Source organism: Haplochromis burtoni, unplaced genomic scaffold, assembly GCF_018398535.1.
Source record: "Haplochromis burtoni strain Fernald_Lab_line unplaced genomic scaffold, NCSU_Asbu1 Contig_452, whole genome shotgun sequence".
In the NCBI taxonomy this organism is placed as follows: domain Eukaryota; kingdom Metazoa; phylum Chordata; class Actinopteri; order Cichliformes; family Cichlidae; genus Haplochromis; species Haplochromis burtoni.
In genome coordinates this window covers 373,267-387,602 of record NW_024582813.1, presented here as the reverse complement: position 1 = coordinate 387,602, position 14,336 = coordinate 373,267, and the positions used below count along the sequence as shown (strand labels likewise).

Below are 14,336 nucleotides of genomic sequence, written 5' to 3'. Positions count from 1 at the left end.
ACATGATTGGTCCCAAACCCCCAAATGTGCCTCACCATCAGCAACTCCACTCTGCGTCTGAGTAATTTTTGGCACTTCTCTCCTTTAACCTCAGCGTGTCGCAGCAAAGAACATTTTTTTCCCCAGGAAATTTTTTTTTTCTTTACTTCCAAAACTTTTATCCATGCCTCCAGCACATCCAGATGTTGCTACTGCAACTGCATTCTTTACAGTACAAGTAATCAAACTCCTGTACAACTCTGCTAAATGCCGTAGTCCTGCAACCACTATTACTCCTGTCCCTTCAAAACTTTAACTGGGCTCCTGTCCCACACCAGAATCCATTTCAGAGTCCTTCTGTTCATCACCACACACCTTCCATCAGCCTCTACTCATTTAATGCCAAATTCTTGTCAACACCAATCAGGACCAAGCGAAAGAATTCTTTAAAGCTCTCTCCTCCTGGATCATTATCTCCAAGCCAGCACTGATGTTCAGATCACTACTCAAAACTCACGATGTTTATCCGTTATTTGTTTGAATCTGTTAGTTTCTATGATCATTTTGGCTTTTTTCACAGCCTCCACTGCCTTTGTCTGGACAGACGTGTTCGTAAGCTGTAGTTTAACTCAGCGGTCCCCAACCTTTTTTGTGTCACTGACCAGTTTATGTCCGACAATATTTTCACGGACTGGCCTTTAAGGTGTCGTGGATAAATACAACAAAATAAAACCGATAAAAACCCTGAAAACCATAAATTTCACACCCGAGCCTCAATTCTTGCGGCCTGGTACCAAATGACTCGCAGCCCGGTACCAGTCCATGGCCTGGGGGTTGGGGGCCGCTGGCTTAACTGGTAGGCACAGGCCTAGAACAGCAAAGCAGCAATTCTGGTTATTTAATGTAAAATCTCTTTGTGTAACCTGAAATCAATCCATCTATTATTATTATTATTATTATTATTATTATTATTATTATTATTTATGTGTGAGGAGAATGGTACCCAGCACATAAATATAACCTTGCATGTATTTATTCCCATTTGGATATTAATGTGCACAGGATTCTAAAAATGGGCAATAAGTGCCTGCCCATGTGTGTGTTTGTCCTTGTGTGTGTGCATGCGCGCATACAGCAGCTGTTAAGGTTTATGTACGTCACTATTACATAGATGCTATTGCGTAATTTCCCTATCACACTGAGTACAAGATCAAAATAATCCTCCTGGTGTGCTTAAACACACAGGCGTGTAGTTATGTGCGTGCACACATACACACGTGCAGAAACACTCACACTTGCCCGTTCAGAGTGCGAGCACAGTGGACAGAATACAGTGTAGCGACTGATAGCAGAGTCTTTGTTGTGTCTTGATAATGTCAGGCATTTGACCTTAGCCTTGACAAGTGAACGGTAATTCTAGGAAGCTTAGATTACATTATGTGGGCTGCAGGCACTTTGTCTGCCAGCCTTAGACCTCTCTCTCCATCTTTCTTTCTTTTTTGTCCATCTCTTTCTTACCATTCTATTTTTTTGGCATAGTTAATACATATATTATATGGGCACCTCTTACTTTTGATCACTGCAAGCACGTTAGCATGTTAACATGGTCCTGAAAGCATAGGTATTTTGGATGGAGACTAAATGCTTGTTGCATAGCAGCAGTGCGCACTGGCCGTGCAGGTGTCTGTTTGCACACAAACACGGGCATGCACTCCTGCACCCATTGCACGCTTGTGAGCATTTAGCTGACTGTTCACTGTCTCACTAATCTACTCTGTCTTGGTCTAAATTGGAGTTTTGATTGAGTTGTAATTACAGCTGCATTCACTGGCTCAGACAGTTAGTATCCCGTGCTAGTTCGAGCCTTACAGTGCTCCCTCCTCTCTTTTTAATCCCCTTATTTACCAGTTCCATTTTTCTCTGACACCTTGTTGCCTTGTGTGCGTTCCCTCTTTCCCAATCTCCTTTCATATTTGTTCATATTTAGGAAATTGGATAAGTTCCTCATAAGCAAGGAAGACATTATTGAGAAATTAGGGGGGTTTTGCAGTTGGGGAACACAAAAAGTATGAGTAAACATCCTCATAGAAATATAAATGTAGATAAGGAGTATGCAATAAAAGAAACAAATGTATGTGCTTCAAATTGCTTAAACTACTCCCTTCTACACAAATGACAGTCAAAAAGTCAAAAGCATTAGTCCAATTAAATTTTATATCGCATCAGCTCACAATAACAATCATCTCTAGATGAATCCTTTAAATTGTAAGGTAAAGATCCTACAACATTAGAGAGATTACCCCAACATTCAGGCAGTCACCTTTGAGGAAGCACAACTGTGAAAGAAACCTTGGACAGAACCAGTATCAGGAAGGGGCAACTATCTGCCTCGACTGGTTGGGATGGAAAACCATGTACAACAAATAGGACGAAAAATCTACTGGAGAGAGAAGGCACAACATCAATGAAGTGGATCTGCAGTGTCATAGAAATGCTTTGTTACCATTGTTAAAAAATAAAGAAAAATTTCTCCAGTGTTTATTCATAAAAAGATTTGTTGTGTGTTGCAAACCTGTGAATGGGTACAGCAAAAATCAAACACTAACAACTGGTGTAAATGTACTATTTATTTAAAGAATTCTGAGAAACTTACTGAGTAAAAATGAAATGTGACACAGATACTTTTCTTAATTTTGACAGTCCTACTGAAAAACAGGTATATTTTTGCAATTAGTGGGGAAAAAAAATTCTTTCCAGACAATTTCACAATAGTTTCTGTGGCTTCTTTCTTACGCAAATTAGATGTTGTCACCTTAAAGAGTCAGCCAGTTGTGTTGTGATTCAGCAGAGAACTGCCACCACTGGAGCAACAAGCAAAACTCGTCATTAGGATGAAAATGTCCCGAAATACTTGAAAAACTTCTCATGCTAGACTGAAACCTTGTCAGAGGGCCTTTGTAAACAGATTTCGCCCGTCTTTATTATGATATAACAGAGTAAAGAAACAGGATATTTGGTGGTAAAAGACGAGCAACTAATGACTGAAACTGCTGTATGTGTCATTTTCTCTGAACAAAAGAAATGTTTGTTTAATTTTCAGAACGGCCGACGGGACGCCAACCCAAAGTTTCATGTTTTTTGTCAGCTGGCTGAACTCACTAGTCTAATGCTCAGTGAGAAATTAAATGGTGAAAAAAGAAAGCATTAGAAAGTTGATCTATACCTGTTTGTCAGGACGGGTAGGTTAGCCTCAAAACTATCCGATAATTTGTTGTAATGGATAACGAATAGTAATAATTACAAATGAATAATAATAATGAAATTTCTGATGATACAGAAAAAAGATTGAAAAAATGTTCTTGATGCTTACAGCTTGCAGGCAGCAGCATTTAGAAGTGTAGGAAATGGAGGCGAAATAAGATAAGATAACCTTTATTAGTCCCATGCATGGGACTAATAGCCTAGGATGTTCAGGTAAAAGTGTAAAATAACTGCTTAAAGCCCTTGTTTTCGACATTACTGTACATTTAGCGGGAACATTTTTCTCACGTATTTTGCGTAGTACTGTTTTGTTGCATGTTTTTGAAGTCTTTTTAGATACTTAGTCTCAATCGGACACTGACATGTGCTCTTGCTTTCAGACATGCCAGGGCCTGTCTCGTAGTTGCGCACATAGGGCATTTCAATTCATGGTATTGTTATAGACTGTTATATCACACTACGACATTTTTATTATACAGAAAAATGTATTCTGGTTTTATCACAGACGATATTGTAAAGCACAGCCTGAGCTGTTTCTGATTGTTGAGGCCTTTGAGTTATGCGAGGTGCAGTGCAGCACCCTGTGTGCTATAGCAGAAATGTTACAGTCTTATGCTTTTGAAAGTAAAAAACAAAAACCACTAAAACAATGAAAATATAAAATGTGTTGAGTTCTGCCTCTGGGTCGGTTTCACACACTTTATATTCAGTACTTTATATTCTGGGAGATTGTCTTCACGGCCACTGTGAGGGGTGTTAATGCATTCAGTTGTCTAAGAACAAGAGATATATAAAGATCAGTTGTCTTCTTTGGCTTTTGTTTTTATTAAAGCGGACAAAGTTAGAGCAGTTAGAGAATGTCTTGGTTGAGCAGAGTGCAACAGTAAGTAAAAATCCATTCTCACACTTAGTCCAGCAGTTCTTCAGCACTTCACTGGTAAATTTTCTAGCACTGGTGGTTTGTTGCTTGAAAATTACTATCAGACTAAGCCAATGTTGATGTTGTGCTTTGGCCATTTATTAGTTTGGGTATTCTCTACCTATTTTCCTAAATTGTCAGCTATCACAGGAACACAGGCAGGGTACACTGTGCACAAGATGCCAGTCCATTACAGAGCCAATGCAGAGACAGAGACAACCATTCATGCTCACACTAAAACCTATGGGCAATTTAGAATCACCGGTTTGCCCGCCATGCATGCCTTTTGGACTCTGGGGGAGGAAGCTGGGGTCCCTGGAGACCATGTGGAAAATATGCAGAATCCTCACAGAAAGGAGGTTTGGACCAGGAATCTTCTTAATGTGAGGTGACTATGCTAACCACTGCACCACCATGGCCTCTTCAAGCTTTCTAATTCACATGAAATATCTTGACATAGAGAAGACAGCCTGAGCTGGTTCTCCTCTGTCACCACCTCTACCAACACCACTTCACAGTACAGCTTTTTACAGTGCCGATGATCTAATGGTTTATTTAAACCAACTGGATGATTAATTAATTTGCATTTCATATTTTGATTTCTCTATGCCTGCTAATGAATATGGGACGAGTATCTTGCCCTGTCTCTTTTTACCAACTTCCTGTGGTTCACATCGCCTATTGTCCCCTGTTAAATAAAAGCCACTTGTGCTCTCGTAATCGTACGCTGTCAGTAACCTCTTCAATGATTGTCAAGAGTAGCGCGCGAGCCACATTTGGGGATACAGATGTCATACACAGCTACACCATTGTTCTCCTCCAGCCAGACCACTCCACTCCAGAGTTCAAATAAACTGCTCCAAATACTGTTCAAACGCTCTGAAATTGCCTTCATCAGCTATGAGTGTAAAGGGCTTTCCCCGCTCCCGCACAGAGCTGATGGGGAAACACCAAAGCAGGCCTCTGAAATCTTGGTGATCAAAGATGAAAGATAATGTCTGAAAGCAAGTGTAACAAAGTACAGTATGAAGTTTTGTGAAAGGGCTTCTGTTGGTCAGATTTTAAATACAGCAGCCTCATTGTGTAAAGGGAAGTAATAAAAAAAAAAAATCCTATCTCTATTCTGTTTGCTGACCAACCTGATAAGTTAGGTACTGTGGTCATGTAAGTGGCAAGTTTGAATAGGAAACACTGAGCTGCAGAAGTAAATCCTGTGTAATAAACAGTGCAGAAGAGAGGGCTGTTGTGAAGATTTCATTTACTGTTGGAGGTTTGCCTGTAGCTGTCAGCACTCCCAAATTTTCATACCTAGCATCTCTCTTCCTCTGTGTATATGAATGTGTGTGGCCTGTTTTTGTTTGTATGTTTATCTTGCCTGTGTGCCTGCGCATCCTTAGCGTCAACCAATGATGGAAAGCTGGTACAAGAGGAAATATGACTCAAATGGACACCATTAGTGCTAATAGGGGCAAAAATGCTAAGATATGTACAGAAAAAACAGATATGTGACATCATGTGGTGTTTTTCTTTTCTTTTTTTCCAGAAAATAATACGTCGCTTTTTCTTTTTTTTTTCTTTCTTTTTTTAAGTTAGAATTCATTTTTTTCCGTGAGGTGGAGGCTGAATTTCTTTTAACTTGACCCTTACATTTTATTTTATTTTTTTTTATTTTTGTGTAGATCCCCATTCCTTTGTGGAAAATTAATAGCTAGATCTGTCTGGGGGGAAAAGTGTGTTTATTTGTAGGAAAAACCTTGTTTTAGCTAAGACGTATTGGATATAAAATAATGAGGAAAAGTCCTGACCCACTGCCTATTTGTTTATATTTTACTTCCATTCTATATTCTACATTTCAGTCTGCTCAAAGTGCCTCCATCTGTATTTTCAGATGGAAAAAAAACCCTGTTTTTGCTTTGTATACGATATTTCCATCTAGGTTTGCACGTTTCAAAAAAATCACTGCACACATTTTACATTTTTCTAGAAAAATATAAAAAATGACGGGTGGCTGAAAACCTCTGCAGAGTACTGTAGATAATCGCTTCTCAGATTCCCAGTTTTTAAGCTTTTCTTTTAAGCAACTTCAGTGTCCATTATCCTAATCTATTGATTATAGCAATTACTGCTTTTCTTTGGTTAAACATGCCAAGCAATACAAATACAAATCTTTCACTCTGTATAATAAAAAACAAAAAACAAAATATACGCTGGGGAAAAAGTTTAATTTTTTAAATTTATTTATTGTATTTTTTGTAAAGCAGCTAGTTAGTGCTAGCTTGTTGTTAGCTAACAAAGGACGAGAGGACTGGTACGTTGTCATTGTAAAACATGGACGTCGCTTTCAGGTGTGAAAAACGAAGCTTCTTATTTGTAGACCACCAGATGACAGTAAGTGTGTTTGCAAAAAGATTGTTGCTCCTATAGAAAATGGTTTTCTGTCTTGAACTCTGGAGACATTTGTTTTTCTGAGCTTGTGGACTCAGCCACTCATTTTAGCTCAAACTATGTTTGACATACATATTATGTTTCAAAATGGTGGATTATCTGCGGCATGCTCGTTGGCTTATGATTTTGTGACTGACAGCCAGGTTGTTGTAGTAAGTGTGCGGTTTTACACACAGACCTGCCCCTTCTTGTCACATTCCACGTCAAAACACTAAGATGGCAGCTGTGAAAATGCTCATGCTGAGGTTTAAAATGTTTAAAAGGGCGCTTCACAAGCGAATGGGGTGATCAAAATTGACAATTCGTGTTTCTACACATAATTTTTAGTGTTTCTTTGTGCTCCTCAAAACAAATTTTCAGACATTAAGCCTGTCCTGTATTTTGAAATGTATATGTTTCTTTAAATGCATTTTTTTTTTTGTATTTCATGTGGATGGAGATGTGTTTCAAAACAGAAGCAGAAAAAAATTGCTTACTGTTTTGCTGTCACCAGGAAACGTGACAGTTCCTGCCCTTTAATTGCCCTTTTGCGACTATTTCGAGTTTAACTGTGAGAACTATAAAAGGCATCCACCAGTTCGTTTCTCACTTTGGCTCACAACGCAAAGTTAATTCAAATGAAAACAATTTATCCCTTAAGCCCACTAATATAGTGATATAGCTCAATGGTTTCCAACAATTTTTTGTTTCGCTGGGCAAAAATATACAGTTACTTACAGTTTCATGCCGCAGGGTTATCATTTCCTCCTAGCGTAATCATCTCATGGACTCGCTGGTGTAGAGTAATGTCCAGTGTGTGTTGTATTACATTTCTCCTTCTATCTCCCTCCCCCTCATCTTTTTTCCTTCCCCTGTCTTCTTCTCAGAGAGGGACTACACTAGTCTATGTGAGAAGCAGCCCATTGGTCGGCTGTTATTCCGTCAGTACTGTGACACAAGGCCAGAGCTGAAGCGCTGCATGGAATTTATGGATGCTGTGGTAAGACTTTGAGTCCATTGCAACTACTCTGCATATTCTTTGATATCCTTATAAGTGTTCTTGTGTCTTACAGAACCCCCTTTGTCACCTTCTTGCCAGTCTTTCACTTTCTCCGTCTTTTTTACCTTCATATGTCTATGATTTCTCCCACGAGACCTTCCTGGATCAGGGCCCGCAGAGCAATGGACAGGATAGGAAAGGAAAGTCAGTGCAAAGTCCCCTTGCCTGTTCTTGGCAGTCACATAGGGAGGTGGGTGGGGTGGGCGTAGTGGGTGATTAGCGACTTAGAGAAGCTGTCAGGGAGCAGACTCCTCCCCTTCCTCCATGCACTCCTCCATGAGGTCAAGCCAACGTCAGAGGCAGGTCCCCTGGGTGAGCAGGCAAACACAGGCCCAAGCTTGTGTCTAGGCCCCTGATGGTATGCAAGAAGGAAAACAGGCGAGGAATTTAATGGGGTCCTAGATTTGTGTTGTTTTTGTTTCTTTTAGTTTTAGGGTTTTTTTTTTAAGGTAGGCAGACACATATATACACACCAACTGACAAATGCTTGAAATTTAATGAGCAACTTTTTAGTCGTCAACATGTGCCACGAGTCTCCCCGAGGACTTTGTGTCTTGGCTGATGCGTAGTAGTGCTGCTCAGTCCCATTCGTCTCTGCGGAGCGTGTTTTCAAACAAAACACACGGCGCAAAGCAGTCAAACTCCAGACTGTGTCCCTGCCTACAGCCATATTTGACCAAAGACACAATCTGTGATGGTGAAAAGAAGAAAATAGTTCCCAGTTTGCTGCCATGACTAAAAGGAGATGTTTGTCTTTGCTAACTCTCCACCATTAGTCAGCTGTCCCTGATTTCCTCTGTTCATTAACGCAGCATCTTTCCCTCTTTGCTTCAGCCTTCTTTGCTTTCTTCTCTGTGACTTTGACCTTATTTGGAGAAGTTTTAAAGATGGCTGAATGAGCATGGCTTGCTGTGGTTCCTACAACTTCTGTTTTTCTGTGACAGGCTATGTATCAGCTAGCTCCTGATGAGAAAAGGAGGGACTGTGGACTGAATGTTTTAGACACATACTTTAATAATGGGGTAAGATGCACCAACCTGCTCATTTAATTACAGGGCTGCATGATACGGCTATAAATGATTTATATATTAGTTTAAGTTAATACATGCACTTCCAGATGATCGTCTCATTGAATTTTATTCAGTGTAATAAAACTGCTTAGGGTTTATTTGATTGTTTGTTAACTGGAAATATGCTCAGCTATCGGTAAATAAAGTAAGCTGGAGATAAAATGGTCAAGTCATGCATTTAATTCTGGCTCTTACATGTGTGAATGTGTACTTCACTGTCCCATTAGGTCTTCTTTTGTGTTTTCACTACAGCTGCACAAGGCAGTTATTTTTAAGCTGATTCACATAAATGCTAATGTTCTCACTGACTGAAATGAGTCGGAGCAAACAGACAGGGGAACTTCAATTTGTTTTGTTTTTTCACTAACAGAAAGATTCAAGCACAATTCTGGTATAAAATCTATTTTCACATCTTCAACAATCTGTGACCATGTTACACTGAGCATGTTCTCTTCTGTCTCTCTGCATCTGTTTGCATCACCTGCTGTTTTTCTGTCTCTTTAAACCCTCAAGTCGGCAGCCCATCTGCCTGACATACCCCAGGATGTTGTCGCTGGGTGCCGGGAGAGGTTGGAGCAGAGTCCGTGTAAGGAGCTCTTCAATGACTGCACCAAGTATGTTTTTAAATCTAACTTGCTGCTTTTATTTGTTCTTTTATTTGCTCAGCCCTCATGCAGACATGCTGTGGAGGGAAAATTCAAATGGAATTTTATACATTGATTTATTTCTTTTTTTTAAATATAATTATTATGATTATTTTTTTGCCATGGTTGCGTCTGGGCATCTAAGTGCAGGGGCACTAGCAGAATATCTTTAGAGAGAGAAAGAAAGTGTGTGTGTGTGTGTGGACCATTGCTCCCTGTCACTGCTGATGATGAGGCAGCGGGCACCTGGAATGCCGTACTACACACAGACACACACACACAAACACACACACTCGCAAATACGTACGCATAGTTGAGCCAAATGAAAAAGAGCAGTGGGCAGAGAGAGCATCCGGATGGCTGGCATGAAAACAACAGCCACCTCAGTGTTCGCCACATACACACACACACAAACAGGTTTACAAACACACTTGCAGGTGTTTCTCCTTCCTGCTCTGAGAGCCAGGAGAAGCAAACAGACTGGGGATTATTACCCACACATGTACTTCTTATTGAACATACAGTGACACACGTACACCTCAGCGATACTCGGGTATGCGCTCATATTTGTAGTATCATCTCAGTTTGTGTTTTGGTTTCTTAATTATATTACAGTGGTAAGTGCAGTGGTAATCATTTCACACATAAAAGGCATATTACATATTTTTAACAGCATATGCTATACTCTGTTGTTATTACTTACAGTCGTTGTAGTGACTTATTCCTAATCCCTAAGATGATTGCACTGTGTGCCGATTGGTTAGCTGATTGCATTTGTTTTAGTTAGATTCCAACTGGGTGAATTTAGTTTGGCAAGATGTTTGGAAAATGATAACCAGACTCTAACCAGGCTCTTAAGAAACACTATGTGGAGGAAAAAGCTTCATGGACCTGAAACAACATGCTTCTTGGTCCAGAAAATGGCAAAGTCCAAAATGCAGAAGCTAACAAAGAATCTCCAAAAGATCCAAAAATGCATGACTGTCAAAATAAAACAGGAAACGAGTAAACAGTGAAATATCTAACTCTGAGACAAAAACTTGACAACAAACTACAATGGAACACTAGGGAAGCTAGGTTAACCTGAAACACACAAAGAAGTAAATGCACATCTATACTAAAATGTAAACAAGAACCCATAGCACAAAGGTAATCACAACTAAAGATCCAAAAAACAAAACCAAGGATAACACTAGGTCAAAGACCAAGGACCACGACAAGTCTACTATTAAAGAGAGCTTATTCTGCCAAATTTCCTGGTGCACATTGTGATTCTGTAATTCTACTAAAGCAGCTTTGCAATTCTTATTTTATCCCGAGTTTGATATTTACCAATACATCAGATTACTTTTACAAAGGTGATGTTTTCAGATTGTTTGACATTTAACAGTGAACTGACCAAACCACCTCGGTGACCCAGGTCTGCTTAACACACATTGGGGTCTATTCCTGTATTTTATTTTATTTTTACTAGTTTACTGAAATAATTGTAATCAATGCCTGGAACTATAATTCATATATTTTTCTTTTGGTACATGAAACAGCATTGCCATGGAATCAGTTGGTTGGTTACCAAAAAACAAACCAAAAAACCCAACCTTTCTTTTTAGCATTTAAATGTTGTGCACCCATCTAGCTGTTATCAGTCTCTGGTTGATAAATCACTTGATCACATCACAGAAGAAGACATTATTAACTGTAGTGTTAAATAGATTCAAGCTTCCTGATGATAAGATCTTTGAGGTCATCTTCAGGAAGCTTCTGGGCAATATGCAAATTAAAACTCGATCTGTGGGCTTCCTTTCTGGGAAGATGGTGCGCCCCCACCACGTTTTTTTTTTTAACTGGATTAATTTAGTTTATGCACATAGCACATAAAATATAAATCTTACTCTTAAACAACAGAAAATAAACAACTCAAATGTATCAGGTTTACATGTAACATGTACAGCATGCATTAAATCAGCGGGCTGATGGAGCCATGTGTTGTCATTGCTGGCAAAATCAAAATTTCTGTGAAGTCTGAGCTCATAACCACAAGGGCAAATGGATTTGGATTGGAAATGCTGTCACTAACCTTTGATTCACTTAAGCTTCACCAAACAGGAGCTCAAGAGAAGTGGGGATCATTGCTGAGAAAACACCCAGCTATGACATCAGCATGCACTCTTGCATACAGTCAGATATTATCTCCCTCCCTCAGGTATAGGGAACCTTTATGCAAATGTCTGATTGACAGAGCGCGGCCACTTTCACAGACCCATGAAGACAGGAATGCAAAGTTAGCTAGTCAAAGTGGCTGACAGGGACAAGCGTGCGGTTGCCAGAATGTTTTGAGGCAGTGATTAATTTTTCCCAAAAAGTTTCCTCGACCCGATGATTTTAATTGAGTATGAAGTTTTGTTTAGTTTATCTAAAGCTTATTCACATATCTTAATTTTCTCTGTGTTGGGGAGATTTGCTTGAGGGTTTAGAGGCTGAGTGAGCAATGCAGACACACAGCAGGAGGTGGTGTGTGAAGGAAAAAGTTGGCAAATGCATGTGTAGAAGAAGTGAGGTGATGTGGTTTGTGCTGGACTAAAACTGGGAGCTTCATTGGTTATGTTTAAGATGAGCAAAACCCAGAAAAACCTCCACAGAGCCTCTCATCTCAAGTCATGTTCAGTTAGGCAAGTTTCCTTCTTCCTGCATGAATGTCTTCCTCCAAGTTGTCCAAAGGGCATCAGGGAGAGCAGGGAAACGGTGTGAGAAAGAGGATAACCAGAATACTGCGCTTTTGTTGATGTGAGAAGCACAATCTGCTCCATTTCTTGACTGGATTCAAAACTCAGCAGGCGATGAAGTGATAAGTCTGAAGAAATGCAGAGCATGAGGACACATCGTTAGAAAACCTACACAGAGTAAGGAAAGGAGGACGAAAAGGAGAATTAGGGGAAAAGTGAGGAGAAATGGAAAGAGAGTGTGAAGGAGAGCGGGGCAAAACGGCGAAGAGAACAACACAGGCATGTGTTGAAGCCGTGCAGCAGCAGCTCAGATGTTTTTGAATGGGATTCCCGTCCAACTCTGGTCATCACTTCTTCCTTTCACTATCATTATTTGTATTATTCCGTTGTGTAACTTCATATTTTATTCCGATGTGTAATTCTGAACCAGCGTTTGCTCCGTTGTTTGTTTTTTTTCTCTCAAAGGGAAAACCTGTAGGAAAGCATGGTGCTGCACGTGTGAACGTGACTTTTGGCAGAGCTGCACTCCCACTAACAGAAATATATTAGCTCACTTGTGGATTTTTATTTTTTTATTTTCTTGGTGCAGTGGAACATATTGTTATGTCATACTGAGAGTAGTGTGTGTGTGGCCCATCTCATGTGTATCGTGATGTTTTGTGTATCCGCTGTGTTGACAAAGGTCTCACTGCTGATTTTTCTTCCCACTTCTTGTCTTCTCCCGCTCCCTTTGTTTAACAAAAGCCATATTGTAGCTGTGTTTATTTCTACTCCCAGTGATGGCTGTCTGCAGCTCTGCTCAGCTCTTTCCTTTCTGGAGCCCCTTTCAGGCCTGTCAAACCGATAAGCGAACAGAATCTGGGAGGAAATAGTTTTTGTTTCTTGATTTCTTCAGTGACAGAGTGGAAACTGAAGTTTGATACACAAGGAACAAGACGCATGCTAATGCACGTGTTTAGGAGAGAGATTTTATGTACACAAACCCCTTGTAGGCTGAGAAACAACAAAGGGTAGATTGATAAAATCCTGTTGACATTCTACTCCTGCAAACAATTCAAATGGATGTTCACTTAATTTACAGAGCAACTGAGTTCCATAATGACATAACTCAGTTTTCTTTCACACAGCCGAGGGTGCTTCCCCGATGGAAACTCTCTACTCTCAAGTCTTTTTGCCAAGAACAGCTACTCCAGCACTGTTGGTAACCACAGGCAGCTATCCTTGTCCTCCTTAGTGATGAAGTAATTTTAAAATATGGTCAAGGAAAATCTGCTGGATAAATATGAGCATATCTTTGACATTTGGGTGGCTGAGGAGAATGTGTGCTGTAACTCTGGTTTTTAGTCATGTGTTGTTGGCTGGTAGAGGAGGTTGTGATCACACCGGGCAGTGGTTGTCATGACTGTCCCAGAGTATTTGTTATTTCATGTGGGGTTTTTGTAGTTTGGGAATAGTGCAGCTTGTGTCACAAGGATAAATGTAATGAAGATGATTACTGCTTGCTTTGAAGAAACTGATCATTTTGCATCATGTTGACTATTATAGTTGACAGTTAAATGGCTTAGAGGGGGCACTGTAAGGAGTCTTTGGGAGTCTGTTTTATTGTTTAATAATTCAATTATTATTATTTTTTAAGCTGATGTTTGCATTGCAACCTGGGGGTTTGGATTGCTAAGGTCCATCTTTCATGGAAAGTTTAGTTAATTTAGTATCTGCATATGACTCCTCTCTGTTTAAATTATTATTCTGTATTTGGATGAGATGAAGAATGGTTAAAAAGCTCCATCCGTGCACAAACACAAATACCTTCTAATTTGTGACAGACTATTAAAATATTTCAATTTCTCACCAGAACTGAAGCATAAAGTCCTTGAATAGTCTGCATCAAACAGCAAGTCACGATCCATTAAAAATGAACCCAAAGACTCCAAAACCACAAATATGGTTAAGAGGTCCAGTTCAGCTAGTTGAGGTGACGCCAGACAGCTATCGACTGTAGCTGCCGATAAAGTTTAAGCCCTACCGGCATTTAAAGATGAGTTAGAAAGAATGTTCCCATCCTATGATTATTATTGAAGGGGAAGCTGCCCATAGGGACGAAACCCTTTTTAAAATATTTATAAATGTTTGTACCAGGCTATCAGTGACCTTTTTATCTTGATAACTTGGACATTTTCAATGATGACTGACTCAGCCTTAAGTGGCCACTTCAGGAATTGCAGTTTTGCCATTTTCTGTTGGTAGAGACTTTAGCAA

The 14,336-nt window shown here is 39.8% G+C and overlaps 1 protein-coding gene across 2 annotated transcripts in view; it reads left to right on the top strand.

Moving 5' to 3' along the window:
* Nucleotides 1-14,336, top strand: part of grk4 (G protein-coupled receptor kinase 4) — a 50,868-nt gene that overhangs the window by 15,044 nt on the left and 21,488 nt on the right. For both annotated transcript variants that reach the window (XM_005946171.3, XM_005946172.3), the window contains exons 3-5: nt 7,471-7,583; nt 8,588-8,665; nt 9,227-9,327. In XM_005946171.3, the coding sequence (XP_005946233.1) occupies nt 7,471-7,583; nt 8,588-8,665; nt 9,227-9,327 (292 nt within the window). The remainder of the gene's footprint in view (nt 1-7,470; nt 7,584-8,587; nt 8,666-9,226; nt 9,328-14,336) is intronic.